The 25,230-nt window shown below is 32.8% G+C and overlaps 1 protein-coding gene and 2 long non-coding RNA genes across 3 annotated transcripts; 2 read left to right on the forward strand and 1 right to left on the reverse strand.

Moving 5' to 3' along the window:
- Positions 1–2,135: 2,135 nt before the first annotated feature.
- On the forward strand, positions 2,136–3,851 carry LOC136272416 (uncharacterized). Its single transcript, XR_010710418.1, has 2 exons — positions 2,136–2,341; positions 3,069–3,851. It is a non-coding gene; the product is annotated as an uncharacterized lncRNA (long non-coding RNA).
- Positions 3,852–7,028: 3,177 nt separating this feature from the next.
- LOC136272269 (uncharacterized) lies at positions 7,029–11,186 on the reverse strand. The gene is made up of 7 exons (XM_066073595.1): positions 11,047–11,186; positions 9,744–10,892; positions 8,943–9,052; positions 8,378–8,899; positions 7,867–8,072; positions 7,657–7,743; positions 7,029–7,382 (listed from the first exon to the last, which is right to left on the reverse strand). The coding sequence occupies exons 1-7, from the start codon at positions 11,184–11,186 to the stop codon at positions 7,029–7,031; spliced, it is 2,568 nt and encodes an 855-aa protein (XP_065929667.1).
- Positions 11,187–20,527: 9,341 nt separating this feature from the next.
- Positions 20,528–25,071, forward strand: LOC136272519 (uncharacterized). The gene is made up of 2 exons (XR_010710526.1): positions 20,528–20,628; positions 24,754–25,071. It is a non-coding gene; the product is annotated as an uncharacterized lncRNA (long non-coding RNA).
- Positions 25,072–25,230: the final 159 nt, after the last annotated feature.

Raw genomic sequence — 25,230 nt, forward strand, 5'->3', positions numbered from 1 at the left:
TGCGTGCTTTTTTTTCTTTTTACTTCATATCGTTATTCATGAACAACAGGGGCTAAATTATTCAGAATATCTCAATCTGCTTGATTTCAGGGAAGGAAAATGGGGACCTGGCAAATATTATCATTCTTTAACAAAGACTGTTAATATTACTACTTTCAACAATTCAAATTCATTTGAATAAACCAAAGAGTATTTTGCACACACTATACAGTCAATTACGTTTTAAAATACATGATTTGATGGATAAATCAAATGTTTACATTTGCTTCTATTCTAAAATTAAAGGCAACAATCCCTTTATTTTGGCAGAGTGTATACACGGGGTAATAGACCGTAGCTTCAATATTTGTTTAGGTTGTTATAGACAGCAGTCACTGTCCAATATACGTAGCTATAGTCTGAAGATTTCTGACCCTGATGGTCTAGTAATCCTTAAGTTAAAAAAAATTGTGGGTTCATTGATTTAATGGTTTATATTCATAAATTCAAAATAAATTCAAAAAAGTGCAAGTTTTTGAAGTTCTGAACAGCACTAAAATATAATGACTATAGTCTGTATCGAGTTATCGTTTCCGTCACATTTGGACGATTTTTAATTACAATACACATACCCGTGAAAGAAAAACCAATTGAGTTCGTTGACAAGGAAAATACCATTGACACATTATCATTCTTCACTCTAAAAAACCCAGATTTCTTATGGAGATTTATAATGAGGAATGTTTACATGATGATGTAAATCTTTTCTCCATTCGGAATTCACCTGTAATACCTTGCAACTTTTTTCAACGTTATAATCCGGGTGCTTTCATAATTTTTGCAATACGAAATGTTTATTTTGTTTGAAGTCAAACCGTAAAGTCGATGTTATATTCGAATGCCGCAGTCAACAATCAAGCTTCATTACTATGAAGGGAATGACAAATTCTCAAAAACCATGTAAAATGGTCAACTAATGAATTTTTTTAAAGCTAAATCGCATCTTGCAATATATGCGATGTGTATTTTTTTCCATTAAAATTCTGAAATTTTTTTTATTGCTGTCATCTGCATCATTTGTGATTAATTTTGATTAATTTACATGGACTGGTATATCTATAAGTAATAAAATTCTTTTGCCAAAACACATATTTGATTTTATTAAAGTTCAGGGAATTCTTAAAAAGCATTTCCCTGTAATCATTTCAATTAATATACACGACATTTTACATTATCAAATTAATATTTTATACGGGAAAGAAAAAAATGTGTTTTACTTGAAATTCAGGGAATTTTTATATTGTAATTTCCGGCACCAATAATGGTTGATTGACACCGACTGTTACGTTATGAAACAAATATTATGTATACATTAAAACATTTTGTGTTTTTTTTTTATTTCAGAAAATCACCTTATTACTACTTCTGGTACCAATTTAAGTTGATTTACATGGAATGGTATATGTACTTTATGAAATAAATATTTGATCATAAATCATTTTGTGTTTCGACGTTACTTGTACATAACACGAGGTACCATTGTTTCTAGTTGAAATAGCTTCACTCAACGCAGAAAACTAAAATTAAAACTGGTGTAAAGCCTTAAAAATTTCAGATTTAATAGTTTGATATGTGTGTTGATCAAGTTCTGTAAAAATCTCAAACATGCAAAATTGCCCTACACATAGATACACTTTGGGGATTTTGAAAAGAAAAATAAACTTCTCCGGCTTGCAAAAATTTGTTTTTCCCGATAAATGTTTGTAACTGGTCTGTTCTGGAATAGAATTCTGTACTTTTTTCGGAACCACGTTTGTAAATCGATCTTGATCAACATGATGCACATATACCTACATTCAAATAAGGAGAAACAAATCGTTAAAATTGTAGAAATAGAAAAGTAACAATATGTTGAACAGAGAGTGAGACACGCGGAAAAAAGATTTTAGCCCAATACAAATTATTCAACAGATAACCGCCACAGAAGAAAGATTTTTTACCTGATAATTAAAAGGAAAGCAAAACACAAAAGAATCATGCTTGCAGACAACATTGGCATCTTTTGAGTTTTTCAAGTAATCTTTAACCGGAATGGTGTATTTAATGCTCTTTTTAAAAAGCTTGAACAACGTAATAAAGAAATGGAAAAATAAACGAGTAATCCCTATGATCAATTTCTGTGGGTATACCAGTGTTATTTCAAGATCTTAATATTGATTTTCATCGGATGCATACCACATTGTAAAGTCGAACTGTAGGGAATGACACTAGCTCGCAAAGACAGCCATGATTCACCAGTGCAAACTTCTCTGGATATGGACTATTGTTCTCTTAGGATTCTGTACTACTGTTTCAATAACAAGTAAGGTGTTTTGTTTATTTAAACTAAGAGTGGTAAAATATATCAAGCTATTTTACAATGTAAACAATTTTAATATACAAACAAAATAATAAAAAATAACATAGCACTTCATTTTTTCAAGATTTTCCAAAACGTTTTGGTGTTTAAAACCCGACCTTATTGAAACCATGTTTGGTCAATATAAATTCAAATGGACAATGTAAACTTAAAATGAAGTAGAAAATTAAGACTCTTGTGTTTAACATATTGTGTTTTGTTCAGAAACAGACGAATATATTTTTACCATAGTTTAAATTACAGTAATATTAGAAAACAAAACAAAACCATGGATATGATTAAAGCTAAGACTGGTGATACGACACTTTAGTGAGCTTATATACTAGTAATCCATTTCAGCTGAACTATGATATAAGCTGTTTGATGTCCTTAAAATGATATTTTAGAAGAGCTGTTACTCATTCAAATGCAATCATTTCTGCCATTTGTTTATCAAACGAAACATTTTACTTAAAACAGTGAATACCTTTCATAAACTTAAATAAAAAAGAATACTAGTAAACAATTGCATTCGTATACAGAGAATTATCTGTATATATCATGACAGTTAATTGTTAATGAATGCAAATGGTACGTGTTCGTCGTGCCTTTGGGAATACAGTGGGTACTTAGATATAGCACTACTATTCATGCATAAAAAGAATTAATAATATGTTTCTTTATTACAAAGCCATGTGTCCTTGCAGTTGTGACTATTTCGACAAAATCGAATACTGGAGTCAAGAAGCTAACCAAATCAAACAGTACAATGAACTGAGTCAGCAACTTGCCCAAATCAAGAACATATTGAAAATGGAAACCAAAAATCTGACAGCTTATCTTAATACAAAGAAAAGCGTTGGCGATAAGCGTCCGTCAGCCCGTGCCACAGGGTACGTGGGTGGTGTCATACTGGGTCTCATACTCTGTTGCCTGGTTCTTCTGGACATCATCAGGTGTTCCCACTAAAAGTTAATAATCAAAAACATATTAAGGCATTTTGAAAAGAGGAAATCCATTTTTAAAAAAAAAGTCACAGAAGTGTTAAGTCCGTGTGAACATTGTGGACGTAAATATCTTGAAATTTGTATGTGATGATGATACCAGTAACAATGTATACTTAGGACCATAGGAAACGGTGTTATGACATTATTGACAAAACCGGGATATACCGTCACACATACATAACTTTTTTTCTTAACGTTGTCTGGAAAGTGGAAAGCAGTAGGCGCGTTATTTTCACAACCTGTGGTCATTTTTACCTAATTTTTATGAATTCAACACATTTTTTCCATGATTGGTTAGTTTTGTAGATTGATGTTGCCATTTTTTACAATTTAGTTAGCTTTTAAAGCTGTATCGACAAATTCATATTGATTTTTCTTTCATTTTTTATTTTAGATATATCAAAATATGCTTGTTAAGTAATGTCTATGTTGTAAAAATGTTTTATTATTAAAGTTAATGTACGTGTTGCGTGCTTCTTTCTTTAATATCATATTGTTATTCATGAACAATATGGGCTAACCTATTAAACTATCTAAAATTGCTTGATTTCAGGATAGGATATTCGATTGATTGTTGATTTCAATGTTTTCAACAATTTAAATTGATTGGTATAAACCTAAACGTATTTTGCACATACTATACAGTCACTTACGTTTTAAAAAAACATGATTTGATGGATAATTGACCAATAGAAATGTTTACAATTTGCTTCCATTTTAAAGATAACAGCAACACTCCCTTTGTTTTGGCAGAGTGCATACACTCTGTAATAAACCGTAACTTCAATATATTTTTTGCGTTTTTATAAATAGACTTTGAGGCAGTCACTTTCCAGTAAACGTAACTGTACTCTGAAGGTTAATGATCCTGATGGTACAGTACTCCTTACGTTCAAAAGATTGTCAGTTCATTGGTTTGACGGATCTTATTTATAAATTAAAAATAAACTCAAATAGTGCAAGTATCCGAAGTTTTTTACAGCACTTATAAAATGATATAAATGATAAAATAAAATTATAAAATGCCTTTTGGACGATTGTTGATTACAATAGGAACACCTATGAAAGAAAAACAACCGAGTTTGATGAAAAGGAAAATATCATTGACACATTATCATTCTTCACTCTAAAAAATTCACAGGAACAAAAACAGATTTCTTATGGAGATTTATAATTGGAAATGAAAATTCTCTAATTTTTTTTTACTTTCCTCGTCAGTTAAAATTGTTTGTGCAAACCTCGATGCTATTGTAGGATCATTATATTACGTCACGGGCAAAGGGGGGTCACTCTAAATATTTTGTGGCTTAAAAAATAAAGGTATGGTTGAACGTTTGTGTAATAAATCAGCTCAAATAACGTTACGTCCGCCATGTTGCCGTTTAAATTTTGACGCTTGTCCTGTAAAGAAATTTATGAGGCAACCACGTGACGCGATTCATCCAATGACGTAAATACATTCTAGTCCGAGACAAAACAAATATAGTTATAGTTATAAATCAGCCCAATTCCGACATCCCAGTGTTTCAGGTTAGGAAAGAGTTTGGGAATGAAAAAACTAAGACATTGCATAAAAATATGCTACTCCCCATTTCCTATATCCCCCAAATTGTCCGACCAGAGCAAACCTAGCCCAACTTTGCCCAAACACAGTCATCAATCTAAAGCTTGTCAACAACCAGAGAACCCCACAAGCAAATCTTCTAGGGTTGATTATATTGTTTCTCTTCAATCTAGTTCTGAGTCTGAGTCAGAGGATTCAGATTCTGGATCATCTGATGGTGGTATTGGTTATATTTTACCCCTAGAGACGGGTTAATGCTGCACCGGTTATTTATAGGTATTCATCCCTTAGTTCTATTTATTCTTAAAATCAGAACCATTCTAGTACTCCTAGATCCTTATTTGATGCAGGTAATTCTTACAGTCCTTCTACTATGAATCGTAAAGTGTCTGTTCACTCTCCTTCTGTAAGAGAATCACCAATTTTGCGGAAGTCTACCAGACAGATTAGGCCACAAAATAAGTATGGTGAGTGGGTGAGTCATCAAATAACTCCTGTGTATTTTGTGTAGTGTATTCAGGGGAGATTGTCACATATAGTTTGATTTCAGTTTTATAAAGTCTGATTTCAGGTGTAACTTTGATCAGATTGCTTGTTGTTTGCTACTTTTTTTTAGATTGTGATTCCATTATTGAAAAAAAATGTCAGGAGCCATTTTCCTTAGCAGGGGAGATTGTCACAGTTCATATATATTTATTTAAGTTAATTTATTATTTATTTATCATCAGCGCGCATTGCTGATAGAATGTTGTGATATGTCACATGGTTTTTATAAGTGACCAGGTAAACATGTTTTATTGACCAATGACAGACGACTTTTAAGTCATTAATATGCATGCGTTACTAACTTTATTCACTATATAAGCGGAAGTCCCGCTGTAATGAGTTCTTTTTGGATTTTGTCAGCTGAATGAACAATAAGATTTTGCAAAGAAAATAAATAAGTTTGATTTGAAAAAAAAAATTAATAAACAAAACAAATCATTATTCTCACTCCCCCTTTCACACCACTCTCATTCGAACATAACAGAAAAAAAAGAATAATAATTCAATTAAACAAATGAACAAATATCTGATACTATCAACTAAATTCAAGATTAAATCACACTGTATCAGATATAAAATGGAAGTAAACTACAAAATGTTGTTTAGAAGCTATTTCAACCAATAAAACTCTTGTTGAAAAATTTACTCAAAAAGAATTATAGTTCAATAATTCAAAATACCGTGAATTTACAATTACTTCACATTTCAGCTCAAAAGCATGTATATGAAAATTAGCCTGTAATAACAGTCGCTTTTTAACACTTAAAACCTCTCTGAAAATGAACTCAAGGTCACTATGCACTCGAGACGCTCCTGCCCTCGTCAAATTTCCTGTCCCTCTTGTCGCTATCCTAACCGAAAGCCCCGGACTCGCAGGTCTCTCGCTTCCAGTCTACGACCACTGCCCGGATAGAAAGCCACGCCCCACTCAGCATAGAATGCGTCCCCGACCTTCGTCAATTGTCCTCACGACCTTCCATAGGAAAATGTCCGTCTAGCACACCAGTCTGTATTTCAGGTAATTGTATCAAACACCCTTACGCACTGAAAATAACATACTGTGACTAATAAAGTCCCGATAAACATACAAACATACTACCAATTACACTAAGAACTAAATTACCAACGAAATGTACAAAATAACAACAAAACAACCTTACCGGCTAGGAAAACATGTGCCCGCCTAACAGAATCCAAAATTCAATGGCTACCCATTTCTCCTTAGTATTAAGCTAACTGAAGATATTCACCATATCTTAAATCAGGAGCTGCAAAACGTGGCACCCGGCTGATGTCGTTACCGGACCCTCTACTGACCACTACACCCAAACCGGTAACTTTAAAGACTCGATCTAAAAATAGCACACTCACCCGACACTCGTCACTCACATACGGTAATCCATTCATAACAAAATTAAAGAGGAACACAAATATAAACACCAGTATGTAAAAAACTGAATCAACTTTATTACATACGCCCCCATTTATTTACCAATGTCCATTGTAAATAAATAACAGATAAAGTTGACAAGAATTATGTCGACCGCGACAAGAGATCTGCCATCTTGTTGTTTGCCCCAGGGATATGCTTAACAGTAAACCTATATTCCTGCAATACCAAACTCCATCGTAAGAGTCTTGGATTCTGTGATTTCATTGTCTTAAGCCACTGTAACGCACGATGGTCCGTCTCTATGATAAATTCTCTCCCATACAGATACTTTTGCAGACGCTGCACCGCCCACACAATTGCGTAGTACTCTTTCTCAACCGTAGCGAAGTTCTGCTCTCTAGGTAGGAGCTTTTTACTGAGATAGACTAACGGATGACACTCACCACATTTTTCCTGCAATAATAACGCCCCCAGACCTCTGTCACTTGCGTCTGTCTGTAACGTAAATGTTAATGCAAAATCCGGATTCCATAGAACCGGGGCACTAACTAAGTCTGACTTCAATTGTCTAAATGATCTATCATGTTCATCTGTCCACACAATCTTATTCGGGCTTGACTTTCTAGTGAGATCTGACAAACTAGCTGACTTTTCAGAAAAATTTTCTATAAACTTTCTGTAGAAATTTATGGAGCCCATAAATGATCTTTTTCTTCGTGGGAACAGGGATATTCAAAATAGCCTGTACTTTGTCTGAGGTTGGTTTTACCTGACCATTTCCGACTAAATGACCCAGAAATTCCAATTCTCTAGCCGCAAACTCACATTTCTTTGGATTCGCTGTAAGACCTGCGTTCTGAATAGATGTAAGAACTGCTTTTACATGACCCACATGACTGTTCCAGTCTTTACTGAAAATGATAATGTGATCAATAAAAGCATCTGAATACTCTTCGTGACCCATTAAGATCTTTCTTACCAATCTGTTGAAAGTAGCTGCTGAATTCATCATACCAAATGGCATCACAGTAAACTGATAATGGCCAAATGGTGTGATGAATGCACTCTTTTCCTTTGCTTCATTGTCCAGTAAAATTTGCCAGTATCCTTTAGTGAGATCTAACTTACTAAGATACTTAGCTTCTCCCAATCTGTCAATGATTTCCTCTATCTGCGCATTAGGCTCTGGATCAAATTGAGTTACAGCGTTTAGTCTACGGTAATCTCACAAAACCTAATAGATTGGTCTTTCTTGGGAATGATTACCACAGGTGAGGCATATGGACTTACCGACTGCTCTACTATACCTACCTCCAACATTACTGATAACTCTCTTTTGACCTCATCCCTCAATGCATGTGGTATCTGATAAGGTTTCTGAAAAACTGGTATTTCACTTGTAGTTACCACACGATGTTTCAACAGACTAGTTCGACCTGGAACATTGGACAAAACAGAACTAAATTGATCCAAGCAATCTTGTAACTCACCTTTTTGTTTCTGCGTCAGCCTTTGAGAAATTGTTACATCGTTAACCGTATCTCTAACATGCAAAAGCGGATTCCCGATCCACTCATCATCATCATCTGAAGAGTCTGCGTGACAGACCGCAGTTATTACTTTCTCATCACTTACAACGTTGTCATCATCCCTCTCTATCCACCGTTTCAACATGTTGATGTGGTACACCTTTCTGACACCGTTATCATACTGAACCCTATAATCGACTGGACTTACTTTCTCTGTAACAGACACTGGTCCCTTCCACTGAGCTAATAACTTCTTTGTACTTGTAGGTAATAAAACCAGTAACTTGTCACCAACTTCAAACGATCGATGCCTTGCTTTCCGATCGTAGTATCTTTTCTGTTTAATTTTACTTACTTCTTCATTTTCTGACACAATGTCCCCCATCTTTGCCAGCTTTTCCCTGGTTTCAAGAATATAACTCAGTACTGATGGCTGTAATTGACTATCCGCCTCATCTTCCTCCAAACTCTCTGGGAACCTCTCTGTATGCGAACAACAAATAAGGTAACAATTTGTCCCACTTACCTGGTTCGTCTTGAGCATAAATCTGAAGCATTCTCTTTAGCGTTCCATTGAACCTTTCAACGAGACCGTTGGCTTGTGGATGGTACGGAGTTGTGTTGAGTTTGCGTATGCTTAACAATTTACAAAGCTATGTAATTAATGAGGACATAAAGTTGGTACCTTGGTCAGATAGTATCTCTTTGGGAACACCAAGTCTCGTAAAAACTTCCATCATAGCTTTTCTGCATCTTGACTTCTGAGGGGTATTGCTTCAGGATACTTAGTGGCGTAATCACACATCACTAAAATGTACTGATTACCTCGTTTCGTTTTTGGCAAAGGTCCAACCATGTCAATCGCCACACGTAGGAATGGATAATCAACTGAAGGAATTTTAACAAGAGGTACCTTACTTACCCTCGACTTTGACGTTCCTTTCTGACATTTTGGGCAAGATTGACAGTATTTTTTTGTATCCTCAAAAATACCTGGCCAAAAGAAATTCCTTAGAATTCTTTCCCTCGTCTTCTTAATCCCCATGTGACCTGCTAAAGGGATATCATGACTCAACGACAATATTTGCTTTCTGAACTTACTTGGTACAATTACTTGCTTTAGAACCTCGTTAGTAACTGTCGTAAATACTCAATACATCATTCTGTTTTCCTTCATGATATAACTTCTACCATTCTCCGTTCCTTCAGATACTTCTTTGTTTCTACACTGTTCCAAACTAGGATCCTTACCTTGTTCCTCTGTCCACTCATTTATGTCGTGTACCACAGATCTATCCCCAATACCTTCATCTTTATCTTGTATTACCTTCTTTGCTGAAGCACAGTTTCCACTGCCTGACACATTTCATCATCTGGCTTAACAGGGCTTGTAGATCTCTCCACTGGAATATCTACCCTAGTAAAGTTACCAACAATCAAATCAGCAAATGGAGAGTTCATCACCAAAGCAACAACCTTACCTTTCACATAAGGCGTGTCTACCTGTATCCAGACCTCTGGACATCTTTGTGAGCTTCTGTTTGCCAGGGTAACATCACTTGTTACCCCTGTCTTGTCATCATCACTAACAAATCTGTCAGATACTAAAATCGCAGTGCACCCGGTATCTCTGAGTACTGATGCACTCTTACCGTTCACTGTACCTGTTTCGATTCTAAGTCCACTCTGACAAATAACTGACTCAATGACAGACTTTTTCTCATCTACTATAACTGGAAGCTCCACTGCCACTCCCTTTCTCGATATAGTAGGAGAATGAATCAAACCTGCTTTATCCTTACCAGTATATCCCTGATATGGTTGACCTTTATCATTAAAGCCAGGACAAGAATTCTTGGGTACCTGTTTTCGTAGAGGACAGTTGTTCATAAAGTGACCTAATCTACGACACTGAAAACATTTTTTCTCTTCCCTGTTTTGACCGACCATAGGATTGTTATTGCTTTTAACACCATTACCTTGGTTTCGTACCTCTCTCTGCGGCACAGGTCCTTTGTTCATTACCTGGTTACCTTTATGTGCGTTCTGGTAAGCCTCTGCCAATTCTATCATCTCCTCTACAGACTTAGGTTGTCTCTCTTTCAACCATATCTGAAGATCTCTAGAAGAACTATTTGTAAGCTGTTCACGCATCAGAACATCTACCAGATTATCATGATTTTTGTTTACCTTTTCCATCTGAAACCAATGGTCAAAATAATTGGTAGCTCGACTACTAAACTCCCTAAAAGTTTCACTTGAAAATTGCTTACACCCTCTGAACTTATCTTTGTACGTGCTAGCTGTAAGATTATACCGCTTCATAATAGCGTTCTTTATGACATCGTAGTCATTTGCTTCAACTTCTCCTAACCGTGCATATGTATCTAACGCCTTACCTGTCAGTTGTGGTATCAGTCTGAGAGCCCACTCTGCTTTCTGCCACTTGTGAAGAGTTGCTAAACGCTCAAAAGATCTTAAGAAAACATCTATGTCTTCACCTTCAACATATTTTGGTAAGATAAACTTAACCTCGTGTTTCGCTTCTCTCTCTACCATTGCTACTGGATTAGTCTCCCGCTCTCTCATCTCTCTTTCTTGTAGTTCTAACTTTCATTCTCACATCTAACCTTTTCTCTTCAAGATCTTTATCATGCAGACGTTTTCTCTCTTTTTCATCATTCTCCATTTTTATTCTCTGCATTTCTAACTCTTTCTTTCTCTTTCTCTCGTCTTGCCTGTCGTTCTTCCCGCTCCACTGCACACGCATGTTTCCACATCTCCATACAAGTAGACAAATCTTGACCCTCCTCTACAGCCTTCTTAACCCAACCAGGTAACGACATCGTACAACTCTAGACTACCAAGCCAACAGACTATCAAAGACCGAGTTCTCTTTCAGGTGGGACTGAGCTGCAACAAACTTTAATAAGAAATTAAACAATTATTGAACTTTTCTTCAAAAATCAAAAAATGTTTCAATCACAACGGATATGAATTTCTCAATTCAAACAAACATGAAAAATTCAATACAAAAAAAAATCACTCAGCCTAAATGACAAAATCCAACCGCTGCCACCATATGTAATGAGTTCTTTTTGGATTTAGTCAGCTGAATGAACAATAAAATTTTGTAAAGAAAATAAACAAGTTTAATTTGAAAAAAAAATTAATAAACAAAACAAATCATTATTCTCACTTCTCACTCCCCCTTTCACACCACTCTCATTCGAACATAAGAAAAAAAAAAGAATAATAATTCAATTAAACAAATGAACAAATATCTGATACTATCAACTAAATTCAAGATTAAATCACACTGTATCAGATATAAAATGGAAGTAAACTACAAAATGTTGTTTAGAAGCTATTTCAACCAATAAAACTCTTGTTGAAAAATTTACTCAAAAAAAATTATAGTTCAATAATTCAAAATACCGTGAATTTACAATTACTTCACATTTCAGCTCAAAAGCATGTATATGAAAATTAGCCTGTAATAACAGTCGCTTTTTAACACTTAAAACCTCTCTGAAAATGAACTCAAGGTCACTATGCACTCGAGACGCTCCTGCCCTCGTCAAATTTCCTGTCCCTCTTGTCGCTATCCTAACCGAAAGCCCCGGACTCGCAGGTCTCTCGCTTCCAGTCTACGACCACTGCCCGGATAGAAAGCCACGCCCCACTCAGCATAGAATGCGTCCCCGACCTTCGTCAATTGTCCCCACGACCTTCCATAGGAAAATGTCCGTCTAGCACACCAGTCTGTATTTCAGGTAAATGTATCAAACACCCTTACGCACTGAAAATAACATACTGTGACTAATAAAGTCCCGATAAACATAAAAACATACTACCAATTACACTAAGAACTAAATTACCAACGAAATGTACAAAATAACAACAAAACAACCTTACCGGCTAGGAAAACATGTGCCCGCCTAACAGAATCCAAAATTCAATGGCTACCCATTTCTCCTTAGTATTAAGCTAACTGAAGATATTCACCATATCTTAAATCAGGAGCTGCAAAACGTGGCACCCGGCTGATGTCGTTACCGGACCCTCTACTGACCACTACACCCAAACCGGTAACTTTAAATACTCGATCTAAAAATAGCACACTCACCCGACACTCGTCACTCACATACGGTAACCCATTCATAACAAAATTAAAGAGGAACACAAATATAAACACCAGTATATACAAAACTGAATCAACTTTATTACACCCGCCAAATCCAGTACCCAAAGATTCTACCCTTTACGGCGGTAGATTCATGTACCAATGTACTCCTGATCTTCAAAGATTCAGTATATCCATTTATTATTTAATGTCCTGGATACCTGGTAAGATCACTTTTAAACATATTATTGTAATATAATACTCAGTGATACTGTCGGTAAATCACCGGTATTATAATTGGGAAAACCATTGTGTTTGTAGTTTATTAAATATGTAGTACATGTAATCGCTCTCGTCAACGCGTGTGTGTTATGTTGTGAATGTGTTTTCTGTGTTTTCTAAGTTTCTTTTCTTATATCATATAAAAGCATATATAAGCACGAATCCAGACTTCGATCGACATTTCTTTACGACCCTGTGACACATGTAAAATGGTCACCTTATAGAATTTATTTTATTCCGAATCGAATACAATCTTCCAATATGTAGTAAATGTATCGTTGTTAATTAATCGAAAAATTGATTTCATTGCTGTCATCCGCATCATTTGTAATTAATTTTAATTGCCTGGTATATCTAAAAGTAATAAAATTCTGTTACAAAAACACATATTTCATTTATTTAAGTTCAAGGATTTTTTTCAAAGCATTTCCCTGTTTTAATTTTCATTTTGATTGATCTAAACGGAATGTTACATTATCAAATTAATATTTTATACAGAATTTTTTTTTTGTGTTTTACTTAAAGTTCAAGGATTTTTTAAATTGCCATCCTGGCACCAATAATAATTAATTTACCCCAACTATTACAAAAAGAAACACATATTTTATACAAAAAAAATTGTGTTTTACTTTCATTTCAGAGAAGTCCCTTATTGCACTTCTGGTACCAATTTAAATTGATTTAAATTGATTTACACGGAATGGTACATTATGAAATAAATATTTTATCATAAAACATTTTATGTTTCGTCGTTGCATGCGCATAACACGAGGTCCCTTTTTTTTTTCAGTCAGTGATGAGTGATGACATTAATTGGAGTATACGTTACATGTGTAAACTCGATTCGTAGTGTTATCACAGACAAATACACTGGAAATTATAAACATGTTAAAAAAAGCGCGTTTAAATCATGACCCTAGGGGTCGGGGAAGGGTCACAGTATGGATTTAAAAGATTATAGAAAACAATTACGTAGTAATTCTAAAACTTTTTGTCTTAATAATAAAGACTTAATTTTTTTTTAATTTAGAAAGACGATAATTTCAAGCTGTGATTTACATTAAATTTTCAAAAATTCGTCATTCTGTCACTTTCATTATCTATTGAAGTCCGTGAGAGGGGTTGATCATACAAAAATGTATGTAAAAAGAATTTCATTTCCTAGAGCAGCATAAGTCATGTTACGTATGAAACTAGTAAAAATACTATGAATTGTGCTGTTGAAATATGTTAAAGTCAAATTTATTCTTCTTTATGGGGCCACGTTTTTTGGCACGGCGAGGAAGTCAAATTTCCTATAAAAATCGATTAAAACATTTTGTATATAAACAAAAACTATTTCAGATCGATACATTTTAAAGCACATTCACGAGAAATAACCTACATTCTATGTCAAAATGCCACCAGGAAATTATTCTCAACTCGTTTCAAAAGCCAAAAACCAATTTGACGATTTGGGCACAGAAAATGCATTGGCGGATCGGTACTAAGTACATCCCATACTAAACGCACAAAGCATGTGTTAAATGATTTGCTTGATCTCTTTTTTTAAAAAAATACTTATTTCCCTTTTAATTAGAAAAAATTAGTGTGTCAATTATCATTGATTTAGATTTAAACATCACTGTTTAATTTACAAACAAAATCAGTGTTATCGAAATTATATAAACTATCAAGTCATGCTTTGTAATTGATAGCCTAAAATACATAGAACTAAAATGCATGGCGTCAAATGGGTTTTAAGTTGTTGATGCCTCACATGTCCTCAGGATGTGTTTCCTTGTAGCAAACATTTGATAATTAGGTATAAAACAACATGTGTGAATTGTGTTTTGATAACAATTATAGTCTGTCCTCTACCAGAGGAGATTTTTTATTTCAAACCATTTTTTTATTTTTTGTTGTATTGTATTAAATTAAAACTTAATGCAATAGTTCATATGATTTCAAGGTACCACATAATAACAAAAAAAAATTGATTATTTTAAAGATACATATAAGATCATGCTCATCCGGTAGAAACTGCACAATTTTTAATGTAAAAAAAATAATGATATTTTTTTCCTAAATGGAATTATAAATCTTAGATACACTTCATTTTATGAAGGTAATCATGGTTTTTTATTAGCATGAGGTTCTCAGGGTAAATAAAAATAAATCAGCTCTGCTCAAATTTTCATGTCACCGGTCTTTTATATTTTTGCGTAAATAAGTGGTTTCGGTGTCATTTCGTGATATTTTTATACGTCAACATTTCACATGGAAATATAATAAATACAGGCACAAACTCATTTTATTTAATGCAGAACATTGAAATTCAAATATATCATTTGTATAAAAGTTCATGTCATTCAGGTCTTTAGTGTTTCAGGTCTTTAGTATGTCCCGAATACCGATCCCGATACATTGTTTTGAAAAGAATAAAACACTTCGAAATTTTCCTAACAGACTATAGTGTCTGTAATACGCGCCTAACACGACAGTCTATGGCGTACTTTACATTTACGAGTAAAACAAATACTAATTTTTAAAAGTCATAAAACATATTTCTAAATGCAAATTTCCTTTTAGTTCATAACAAAAGCATGATACTAATTCTATAAAAAAAACTATCCCTGATTCGCAGTTACAATATCTAAATGTATATATCAAATAACGGACCGCCTTCTGGCGGCCCGTAATAAGAAATAAGTATTATGGTGGTTTGTGTGTATGTTTGTGCGGGGTTGGGGTGAGTGGGAGTATCTATGTCTCAAATACTTGTAGTTTGAAGAGAAGATTTTAACAAAACTTAGACACACAAAAGTCAAGCTACTGATTTCGAATGATCATGTTTTCACTTTAATTTCGAAATTGAATTTCCCAAGCACACTTTTAACTGGCTCCAGCAACTTTATATGCGAACACTTGTATATGTTATATTGTACAATTTATGTTAAAATTAAATCATGAATAAGGTATAAATTATTAGTAAAATTCTACCGATACCTAGACTATTTTGGACTCGAGAAGGAAACAAGTAGGCAGCAAAATATAGCTGTATAGGCCACAACCTTTTTAACGACAGATGGTTGAAAATGCAGTACCAGATTCAATGATAAAATCAGAATAGATCAGTAAGTAATGCATTCTGGCTCTAGCTAAAGCCAATTCAAAAATGCTATTTGAAAACCAGGGTTGAATCAAATATTTTTTACATTACAATGGCATAGTATATTGCGTATTATTTTTGATTAGGTAATAAGTTTTAACTTTTAAGCTGTCAATTTTTTTTAAAATTCCTACGACACTATGGCAATTATCGATAATCATATATATCCAACACGGAAATATTCACTCCTGTTTGATAATTTTTAGCCCTTTCGCACTCCATGTGATCGGACGAATTCAAAGATAAGCAAAATTCAAGGCTTATAGTATCTCTCTTTACACAAAACTTCGTTTGGGCGAATACAAGACGGATTGAAACCGTTTGCAAGTAAAGAGAGGCAAAAAATAAAAATTTACAATATTGATATTGATGAAACCTAAATTAATTCAAATATAACTAAAATAACTACCGGTATATATTTACATGTAAAAAGTACAACAAAAATATTTGAATGGCAATATTAACACTTTACAAACTGTATCTGATAATAACCGCTATCGTTTGTTTAATAAAAGGAAAATCCGGTTTTTTCCAGAAATAAACACAAGTGAGGAGTTATCAAAATGGTCGTTTTTATCAGCTGTGTTTAAGTTGCAAATATTTTTATTCAGTAGAGAAATCTACACAACTCGAGTTATAATGCTCATGTATTTATATGGGTGCTACCTAATACGCTTATCGTTCGTAGTATTTATCAACGCTGGTCTGCTGTATTAAAAAGGATGAATCTGTAAGAGAATTGAAAAAATGCATGTAATACAAAGACATGCATAAGATGATTTCCAAAAAAAAAAAGCATACCAAAAAGGATTATGTTGTCATATCAAATGTCGTTTATCGCAATATTATAATAAAATAAATCCTCCAAAACTCTTTTTAAGCGAGTCAACAAACGATTTTCCCCTTGGAAACAGTTGTTCTCCTGTAGGATGTTTTAAATCTAACATTTTATGTATTCTTGAATAAAATGTAAAAAAAATAACAATGAGATATAAAAATTGCGCAGTGAAGCAGTGCATAAAAAATATTCGACGGATATGAAGCGAAAATTTCTAAAAAAGAAAATTTAAGATACACAGTTTAAAAATTGCTGCATGGTTTGATCATAGAGACTACATTAAAATGATTATAGTTTTAATTCACAACGTTTCTATCAACAACATTATGTTAATTTGATTAGAATGTTACGGCACATTTTTTATCGTATTTTGCATTTTTGGTTTATTAAAATTCAATTCAGAAAAATCGGCAAAAATTTAAGTACGTTGTTAAATTCCATAAAAAATCGAATATTAATGGGGATAACGGTCAATACCCACTACTTTCAAATTTTTGGTCTTGATTGCGAAATGTTGGTTATTTTGTTGTGAGTGTTCTTTACAAACATATGTTTTTTAAATATATATTTATCTATAAGCTTTTTTCATAATTTTCTTTATATTAGGTTTCCTTTTAAAATTTGAAATTCTATCTAAGTGTCATTTATCATAAACTTAAATCCAAAAAAATTATAATAATTATTATAACTCACATTCCTTGAGAGTGATTGTAAACATTTCTAAATAAAAGCTTCACTACAGTTCTAAAACATATAAAATAGAACCCTGAGTTTTTCAAGGTAATTTCTTTTGTTTTAATAAGAATAATGCTAAAAGTAACTTAAAGGTAATTTTTTTTCATTTGATGAAAATTTTTCCATTATTTATGAACTATTGTTATCATAACAATATTTAATATACATGCGGTCTTCTATGAACTCCTGCTTTTTATTACCGATGTTTATTTTAGTTGTGAATTTATTTTTTATGTATCCAATCAATAGAACATTTTACAACAGCATTCTTCTACCAATACATTCATACAATTAAACTATTGATAGAATAATGGATTCAGTGCAATTTTCCTTTAAAAGCCACTTTATTTGCTAATACATCTATTGTGTATTCATTTGAGCAACTGCAAATAAATATGCATTATTTATTGTCCATCTCCTGGTTATGAACAGTTTTTGAAGCGGAACAATGACTTCAAATTTGTTTAATTCGAATGCATAATACAATAGACTCTATCAAACAACAAAATTAGATTTTAAAATTTCATGCTTCTTTCATATTTGTATTTTAATGAATCGATATTTCACTTAGCTCGATCAAAGCATGCTGATCGTTGAAACTGAAATACACATTGCATGCATAAGGTCCAAAAGCTTTGAAAATAAAACTCATCCCTAAAATGTTATATATTTATTCATCTAAACTGTCTGGTACAAAGTACACACTTTTACAGGTGTAAAACCCATTTTATGTAAATAGTTATGAATGCAATTATTCTATTTTATACAACGTATTTTTCTAAAATTGAACGAAATGGATGCCACATTGTACATGTGCTTGGTTCTTTTAATTTAAGCATTTTTATTTCAATTCTTAGCATCAGTTCCATTTGCAAAGACCCTAAAGTAGAAAAAAAGCGAAGAAAAAATTATGCACAAAATGAGTAAAACAATGAAAAAAAATGAAAGGACTCCAACGGATAACTTCCGTATGTAAGTTAAAGGGGCATAGTCACGATTTTGGTCAAATTCTTCTTTTCTGTTTTTATAATTTGCAATGCTTAAGGAATGCATTTCTAATGATCAAATGAAATTTGAGAGTCAGTCGTTGAGTTATAAGCAAGATATAGCGCTCACAATATTTCGTCATTTAGACAAGGCTCGTGCCCTGTTTTTGTTTACATAGAATCAATATACAAATACAAATATTTGACTATGTTCTTAATCATTTCAAGTATAAATAACATTTCTAACGTCACATTCGTTTTAGGTGTAATGCTGGAGTTTTCACGTCAAAATTTGAAATTTAAACAAAAGCTTTATTTACACAACAAAGAGTAATAGCATCCGTAATTCGCTTAGAACTCAGGGATTGACCCTCAAATATTGGTTGCCTATCAAAAATACCTTACTGAAGAATTGTAAACATTAAAATCGGAAAAATGATTTTTGACTAAAATCGTGACCAAGCCCCTTTAAAGCTGCATTTGGAAAATTCAATGCAAAATACTTATAAAAAACAGAAATTAAATGTTTTATCCTTAGTTATGTATTTCATCGACTTTCTCTTATGCATTATTAAGGGCAATTCATTATATTGAGGTCAAATTATGGCGTCGTATCGTTTGTATCTCGGTAAAGTAAACGGCACATGTTACACGGCACGTTAAAAAATTCCCCCTTTGAAAAAAAAGAGACACAGTTAAGTCTATTTTTGAAACGTTCGTTTATATGGTTTACATAGAACGCATCTGAAAAAAAAATGTGCAAGGTATAATCTAAATTGAACAATGTAAGACTAATAACTGTAAAGGATAAATGTTTGAACCTACCTTTGCTCGATTGGACATTGAATAGAAACTTTACACTGCAAAAGCTTTGCCATTAGGATCATCTATTTAGTTTGATTTAATAAATCATGCAAAAAAATGACTCAAGAGTTAAATGAGTTATTATTCATTAAAATACCGCATGAATTTTATCACAGGGTTGTTATCCGTCCCGCAAGTTGTTTATCTTTTTACGTTGTGAATATCTATTCTTTAAAGAAAGGGAAACACGATTTGACTGAAGTTAAATAGTCAAACATTTAATTAGAAACACAAAACATTTTGTCAGAAAGATTTGTTTTGCAAAGCTTCATAAAGCATAAAAGTAATAAAGATTGTAATGCAAACAATACCTTATAATGATTTTATTGGCGATATATACCACAGCTGTTTACAATAAGGCAGCCAGGCATCAATTAATGTTTTGTTGAGCACCTCCAAACAATACAAGCAAGAATAGTGAGTCCTGGGAGGATATGTTTACCTGCTTTACACTTAGTTCAAAACTCAAAAAGGCACTCCTTGATCTCCTCTTCTTTGTAAACTTAAATTAAATTCGTCCTTTGCACACTATTATGCTGGTGCATTTACAGTATAGAAATGCTTGTTTATTTTGTTTTCTTTGCCAAAAGTAAATGCATACAGGTTTATTTTCGCCCGCGTAATTTCTGTACCCTTCTACACTTGCAAACAGTTTTGCCCCTTTTTGAATTCGTCCAGATACAGTTCTGTTTAAAAAGTGATAATTTGAGATATTGGAATTAGCCCAGTCTTAAATTCGCCCGCTCACGACAAGGGCAAAAGTGGCGAAAATAAAACGGGCCGAATATTCCCCTGAATACAGTATTTGACTTCGAAAAACATAGGTTTCCTTTTCAGAATTTATAATTTCTTAATTCAGTGGCTACTACAATGTATCACTATGTATAGCTAATAGTCAATAAAGGAAATATCATTATTTTTTTTTAAAATTGACCGTAAAAAGGAAATATCTATACAATATTTCAACATTGTTTTATAATTTGCTCTTGAGTAAGAGTTAAATGAAATATTTTATACTTAATTCGAAGCAAATTTTTTTTTACTGTAGGCAATAAACTTTCTAATTGAATATCCAATATTTATTTGATTTTATAATATTATGTCAGCTACATACGTTAATGTTTATAAACGTAGGTGAAAGTACGACCTTGTCATCAACAGAAACATTCGAAACCACTTTTATTACATCTGCTAATGAACATACTGTTCAGAACCAAGCTACAAGTGATGGTAAGAGTATATAAATGAGTTCATTTTCATTGTAAACAGGGATGGGGTCAATTACTTTTAAAATATATTGATTAAATTACAGTTACAGTTACAAGCTGATTACATCTAATTTTAGAAGTAATGGATTGCATAAGATCATTTTCCTTCTTGTAATTATAACTTATGATTATTTTTTTATTACATTACCAGTATTAATAAGGCTTTTTATCTGATTTTTTTTAATCGTGAGTTTAGTTGTTTAATGTTTTGGAAAAATAAATGCATTTTCATTTAATACTAATATAAAGTTATAATGTTTTCTTTATTTTTTGGATCATTTTAGCATCATTACCACCTTTTTGAGTTGCGTGAAGATATATGTGTTCTGAAAATAAAGGACATTAATTTATCCATAAAAAAAGACACAATTTTTATTAAGGAGATTTTACTGAGAATCGTTTATACGTAATTTATTGTACACATACATTTACATACACATGCATGGTTGAACTTCGACTACAAACTGGTATATGCCTTTACTCACTCAATGGTTGACACATACACTGATATATCATTGCAGCTATAAGGGTATCATAGCTTGTGTTACTGTTTTCATACATTTGATAATTGGGCACAAAACAATAAGTGTAAAATGTGTTTTAATATCAACTTTAGTCTGCTTTTTATCTGTATTTTTCAAATGCATTTGAAAAAAAAAGATTTTAATTTATAATACTGTACATGTATTTTAGTTGTGCGCCTTATTTAGATTAATGATTAAAAAAAAATTCTAAACTTTTAAATTCATTCTGATAATACAGTTTTGTTGTTACATTCAGGTAGCTAAATTCACCAATCACTAGCTACTTGAAATTATGAATTGTTATTTACAAAGTTTAAATTAGAATTTGGAACACCCCCATCTTAGCTGATTTAAATCACAGGCCGTATTACAGACTTAACAAAAACATAATTATATTATCTTAGTTGCTGAATTACACACTTACACTCATTCATTACTGAAATATTTCAAACCTAGCATAAAACCTTATTCACCTAATATTTCGAATGAACTATGATTTTAATCATTTTTTAGGTCATCTGAGCTGAAAGCTCAAGTGAGCTATTCTGATCACATTTTGTCCGTCGTCGTCTGTCCGTCTGTCTGTAAACTTTTTACATTTTAAACTTCTTCTCTAAAACCGCTTATCCAATTTCAACCAAATTTTGCACAAAGCATCCTTATCGGAGGGCGAAAATAATTGCAGAAATAAAAGTCCGATCTGTATTCAAAGCGGAGAAAACATTGAAACTGTAGAAAAAGGGGGGGGTGCATTTTTTAAAATCTTCTTCTCAAGAACTACTGAGTCAAATTCAACGTAGTTTAGCATATATAATCCTTATGGGAAGGAAAATATAAATTGCAAAAATTAAGGAATAATTCTGTTTCAAATCTGAGTTATTACGAAAATAATAATAAAGGAAAGGCGTGTTTCAATCAGTTTAATAGCTTCGGGTTCGGCATCCGATAAAATGGGTAGGCAAGACTTGGCCTGGGCAAAACAAAAGATTGGCAGTTATTAATCTGCCAATCATATTAAAATTTCAGGATATTTGATGGACCAGTATATTTGTATTCGCTGTAGATATTGCTGCACAATAATGCGTATTTGGAATTGACGATTGTCGATCTACCCCGGCTTTTATTTTGCCACGGCCCGGGTTTGCATACCCATTTTACCAAGACTCGTATTCCATACTTCTAAAACGAGGTTCTTTGTTTAAAGCAGCCATGACATTATACGAAAAAGGGTCGATCTGACTATGATGAATTTGCTTGTTGTGCAACAGTTCGCGTATGAAGGGACATTTTTGAAACATGCAAAATATATTGGTGCCGATTTTGTGAAGTAAATTTAGGCTAAATATTTCAATGCATTGACAGTTTTCACACATGACGTTGGTGTTAGCTTGTTCTGATTTTCGTTTCGTTTTCATTATTTATGCTTTGTAACCTGGGAACTATCGTCTGTATTTCGTGATTTTTACGTATCAAATCAAACAGAGACTTCGGTAAATCAAACAGTTAACTGTTTACCTGCGAAAATTAAGCAAAATCTGATGTATCAAAAAAGTACTGAAATACAATTCATTCTATCGGTAATTCGGCATTATCTTTTGCGTAATGGTCGATTAATGCAATAGGTTTTGTTAAGATGCTCGGCATTTTCTCGAGTTTATTCAGTTTAAATAGAGTTTGATACCGTTGACGGAAATATGTAGGTATATAAACATGTATATATATATGATTCCTTTCGAAAAAATAAATTGTGTTCTTTATTTGTTATAGTGCATGTTTCTTGTGTTTAATTGTTTACAATTTCTATTTACGAACCATATTTGAGTGTTAAGCTTCGAATTATAAGCAAGATACAGATATTTGCTCACAATTCTATGTTTCTACACATATCTTAAAAACTAAAGATTAAAAAAGTAAAAAAAATCGTCAATATTTTTAAAGAACATTCTTCCAGAAACCAACTTTAATAACTTATTGTATTGTAAACTTAACCTTTTTTCGTCATTATTACTCCTACTGTACATGTGATCCTTGACTGTGTACATTTGTATAAACTGATTTTGAACCTCAAATACCAGTGAACTGGTCTTGAGTGAAAAAGAGAATTGAACATCTTAGGTCATTCTTTTTTTCCATATTAACTGCTGAATAGGAAATACCAAGTTAAAAATCTTAAGCTAAATGTGATAAACTCATGTGAACAAAATATGACTCAAACCTAGGCGAACTGTGAACTCTGTATCTTGCTTATAACTCTACGATTGACGCTGAAATTTTGGCTGAACATTAGAAATTCTATATGAATTAGAGTATGTTATATACTTGTACAAACAAAATAAAAGAATGATATTCTGTACATACCTACTCTTTGGGGCCCCCTCTTTATACAATAAATAATGTGAAATCTACATCAATTTTGATAGTTTTTCAGACACGAGTAAATAATCAACGACATCTTTAAAACGGTTTCCATAGTTCTGACATATTTCTGTTGCGGGGATAAAGTAATTATTGCTATTTTTAAGAAAATATCACAGCGGAAAATGATCCTGGTTTGTACGCAAGGTAAATGACAGTCATTTAATTATAATGGAGAAGACAAATAAAATTTTTGAATGTTTTTAATTTGAGGAATTGAACACATTGAGGTACAATTTTCTTTTTCACATCTATACATATAGGTTTTTTAAAATAAAAAAAAACAATAACTATTATATTTTTTTAATTACAATAACTAGTAAGTAGTTAATGAAAAAATGTACCTATATGCTCTCATTTATTTTGATCGCTTTACAAAGTGTGTGGGGGGGGGGGGGGGAGAACGAAAATATAGGAAATTGGAAGTTAACAACCTAACAGTGTACCCCTACCAAATGTTTAGTTTTATATCTTGCGTAGGATTTTCTTATTCTGGTTAAAAAATAGTATCTCATGAAGGTACAATGTCAAAAATTACGTGTATGCAAAAATAAGTGTAAAATTCGAATATTTTACAATATTTATTTTTTGTTATTCTACCGAAGGACCATATGGAACAATATTTTTTGAACGCCCAGTGTTGCTTAGGTGAGCGATGTGGCCCCTTGGCCTCTTGTTTTACTATAAAGGTAAACATGTACTTGTAATAAGAAAAACGAATGATTTCTGATTACTCATGATAACTTAGCAACCAGTATTCGATTACAGCTGAAAAACTGAATATGGTTAACCCATCGCTGATTGTAAAGAATAAAACAATAGGTAAAAAGTTTAATGAAACATTTAACACTAAGGCTCAAGTTTAATTCAATAAATAAATGTTCAATTTTTGAATAACACATCTTTTGAAGAAAGCAATTATTTGTTTCTGGTAACCTAATCTAAATTGCAAATCGCTTAAAGGCCTAGAAGGAGAGGCCACATTTCTCAATCTGTAAGACTTGTGTTGTATCCCCCCTCTATATCTCTCTCTCTCTCTCTCTCTCTCTCTCTCGCATTGTACTGCTAACTTTAATGAACATTTATTGCTTTATTGTATTGTTTTTAATCTAATTATGCTATTAATAATTTCCCTTATATTTTCAAAGCCATGTGTCCTTGCAGTTGTGAATATTTCGACAAAATCGAATACTGGAGTCAAGAAGCTAACCAAATCAAACAATATAATGAATTGAGTCAGGAACTTGCCCAAATCAAGAACATATTGAAGATGGAAACCAAAAATCTGACAGCTTATCTTAATACAAAGAAAAGCGTTGGCGATAAGCGTCCGTCAGCTCGAGCCACAGGGTACGTGGGTGGTGTCATACTGGTTCTCATACTTTGTTGCCTGGTTCTCCTGGACATCCTCAAGTGTTCCCACTAAAAGTTAATAATCAAAAACATATTAAGGCATTTTCACAGGATCCAAAGCCATATTTTGAAGAAAAAAAGTCACAGAAGTGAAATACAGATTGATACTACAAGTATCTATATATGCTTAGATCCTTAGGACATTAATAACATTATTGACAAATCAGAGAAATGACGTCACAAACATATGATGCTATTTCATAACGTCGTCC

This window comes from Magallana gigas, chromosome 10 (genome assembly GCF_963853765.1).
Source record: "Magallana gigas chromosome 10, xbMagGiga1.1, whole genome shotgun sequence".
In the NCBI taxonomy this organism is placed as follows: Eukaryota; Metazoa; Mollusca; class Bivalvia; order Ostreida; family Ostreidae; genus Magallana; species Magallana gigas.

Coding starts and splice junctions, on each gene's coding strand:
- LOC136272269 (XM_066073595.1), bottom strand. CDS start 11,186: ATGCGTGTGCAGTGGAGCGGGAAGAACGACAGGCAAGACGAGAGAAAG. Junction 8,900..8,942: donor TTATGCTCAAGACGAACCAG/GTAAGTGGGACA, acceptor GTTCGCATACAG/AGAGGTTCCCAGAGAGTTTG. Junction 7,383..7,656: donor ATTTAGTCGGAAATGGTCAG/GTAAAACCAACC, acceptor TTTACGTTACAG/ACAGACGCAAGTGACAGAGG.